The sequence below is a fragment of the Gavialis gangeticus genome, unplaced genomic scaffold (genome assembly GCF_001723915.1).
Source record: "Gavialis gangeticus isolate Ggan-Ray unplaced genomic scaffold, GavGan_comp1, whole genome shotgun sequence".
Lineage (NCBI taxonomy): Eukaryota > Metazoa > Chordata > Crocodylia > Gavialidae > Gavialis > Gavialis gangeticus.
In genome coordinates, this window is record NW_017729030.1 from 52,425,022 (window position 1) to 52,427,353 (window position 2,332).

The following is a 2,332-nucleotide window of genomic DNA, read 5'->3' on the forward strand; positions in this document are numbered from 1 at the left end:
CTTTCGTACCTGCCATGATTGCCTGGCTGCTCCCAAGTGTTTGAAGAATAAGCTGAAGCTCTCTGACTGCCGCAGCTGCCTCTACCCCACAGCACATATCAGGCTCCATGACAACTTCCATGAGGCCAACTCCTAGCAGAGAAACAGACACGAGATTTCCAACAATAGCTTTTGATCTTGGCATATTACAGTGCAGCTAGCTAAACACATGAAAGCACTTGAGCTTTGTCTGAGAAACTGGAAACCATGTATCATTAAATACCTGTTAAAATGGGTCTACTTGAAGAACAGTTACACATGCTTTTCTTTAATTTTTAAGAACGAAAATTTTTGAGCACGAGAGCACACGCGAGACTGAACGCGAGAGCACAACAAGTATGCATGGGCCAAAGAAAGAAAGCGCGCATGCAAGAGAAAGCATGGGAGAGTGAGTGAGAGAGCAAGCAATTGGAAGTACAAAGGAACAGATGGAAAAATATATTCCCTCTCTCCTGTCAGAAAGCAAATATGCAAAGTCTTTGAAATTTATTTTACTCTAATTGTATCGTTTTGCATTAAGCTGGGGTGCACAGAATCAAGTAAATGAATGCCCTAGCAGTTTCTAGAGTTTTTCAGGATAAAGGCATCTGAACACTTCCAAATTTGGGTGCATGAAGATTGGTACAGGGTCCAGAGTCCAGGTCCTAAGTGTCTTGAGTCTTCAAGATGGCAAACACTCAACTTCAATGGGAGCTGGGGCAGCACAGCATTTCAGGCAGTCAGGCCATGTACTTAAGTACCTGGCTTTGCAATCAGGATTGTATCTATAAATTATGTGAATATGCAAGTTTTAGGGCTCTATAGAAAGAATTATTTTTGAAAAGCTAAAAATTAAAATGCAGGAGGCAAGGATTTTTGTAGGTGATCTCTTTTATTGGACCAACTGCAAGGTTGGGATAGACAAAGATAGGTTTTTGAATGTAGTGTGAAGATGACTCAGAGAAGAATGCACTACTTTCAAAAGCTTATCTAAGTGTACCTCAAGCATGTAGTTCAGGGGTGGGCAAAATGCGGCCCGCCAAGCTATTCTATCTGGCCTGCACGGCTCCTAAAAATTTTAGAAAATTAATATTAATCTGTCCTGGGCTGCTTGTCATGCGGCCTTGATGGCTTGCCTAAACTCAGTAAGGGGCCCTCCACCCAAAATAATTGCCCGCCCTGATGTAGTTGGTCCAATAAAGAAAGATACTGCCCACAAAAGTCCTTGCCTCTCACCTATTTCCCGGACCATTATGGCTACAACACTGCTCCAACACTACCCAAAAATTAAAATATATTTCTAACTCAAGCACTGCCCTATCACCTGAATTCTCTGTGCAGCACATGATCTTGCTTCCTGCAGTGGTGTTTCTTTTGGTTTGATTGCTTTTTTAGAACAATGCTAATAGGGCAAGAGCTCAAAGCACCTCTTCTGGCCTCTTGAACACCTTCTGATGAAGGGTTATCTTCAAGTTGGCTGGTTTTGAGAAATCAGAGCCCCTGGCCTCCTGATCTGCTACTGCCACAATGCTATCAGAAAACAGCACAAGAATAAACAACCGTTAGCTACCTGAGAAATTCAAGTGTTTTTTCCCTTTCAAAATTTAACACAAACTTTTGAATTGTTTTGAGGGGAGAAAATAGAGAGGAGAGAAGGAACATGATTCAAAACCTACCAGCCCTGTTCAAGTCAATGAGAGTCTGGCTCCTTGTATCATTGTGAAGGCTCTTCCCACTGTCTTGTTCCAACTGAATCTGCTTGATCCTCACATTCTTTGTTACCAGCTGACTTTGTTTTGCCCCTACACAGAAGGTGTATGACAGATTCCCATTCACTGCAATAGGAAGTCTTTGTTGAGTAATTTGGTAGCCAGCCTGCGTGCAGAAAAAGCTTTTAGACTCAAAGAATATTCACTGTACATGAACAAAAATTTTAAACTTTGTCCAACAATGGTCTGATCCCTTACTCTCCTGACACTTTTGACTGCCCCACCCCTGGCCAGGATTCCCATCCTCTATTCTGGTCAAAACCCTATTGATTTGCAGGGGGAGGAAGGGGTGGGCAAGAAAACTGGAACAGCTTGATTTCTGCTAACATCACTATTTGATCCATGAGGGTCAGAGGCAGTGGGTTTATGATGAAGGCTAGTGGGTCCCTCCCCGCCACCAGCAAAGCATGTCACTACTTAGTGTCAGTCAGATTTTTAAGTTTCTTCATTTTCACCAAAAATCAGCAAGGTTCTGTTCAGACTGGGGAGGAGCAAATGGCTCCATTTTACTTCAAAATTCTCTCTCTCCAACTAGAACTGTTTTA

General features: G+C 42.5%; 1 protein-coding gene across 6 annotated transcripts in view; it reads right to left on the reverse strand.

Annotated features, from left to right (window-relative positions):
• GATB (glutamyl-tRNA amidotransferase subunit B) overlaps window positions 1-2,332 on the reverse strand; it is an 82,809-nt gene that overhangs the window by 42,258 nt on the left and 38,219 nt on the right. For all 6 annotated transcript variants that reach the window (XR_002098470.1, XM_019522210.1, XM_019522208.1 and 3 more), the window contains exons 4-5: window positions 1,695-1,893; window positions 10-132 (exon numbers count right to left, since the gene is read on the reverse strand). Coding sequence is in view for 5 of the 6 variants with exons in the window: in XM_019522210.1 (XP_019377755.1) it covers window positions 10-132; window positions 1,695-1,893 (322 nt within the window). In the remaining variant the exon portion in view is untranslated. The remainder of the gene's footprint in view (window positions 1-9; window positions 133-1,694; window positions 1,894-2,332) is intronic.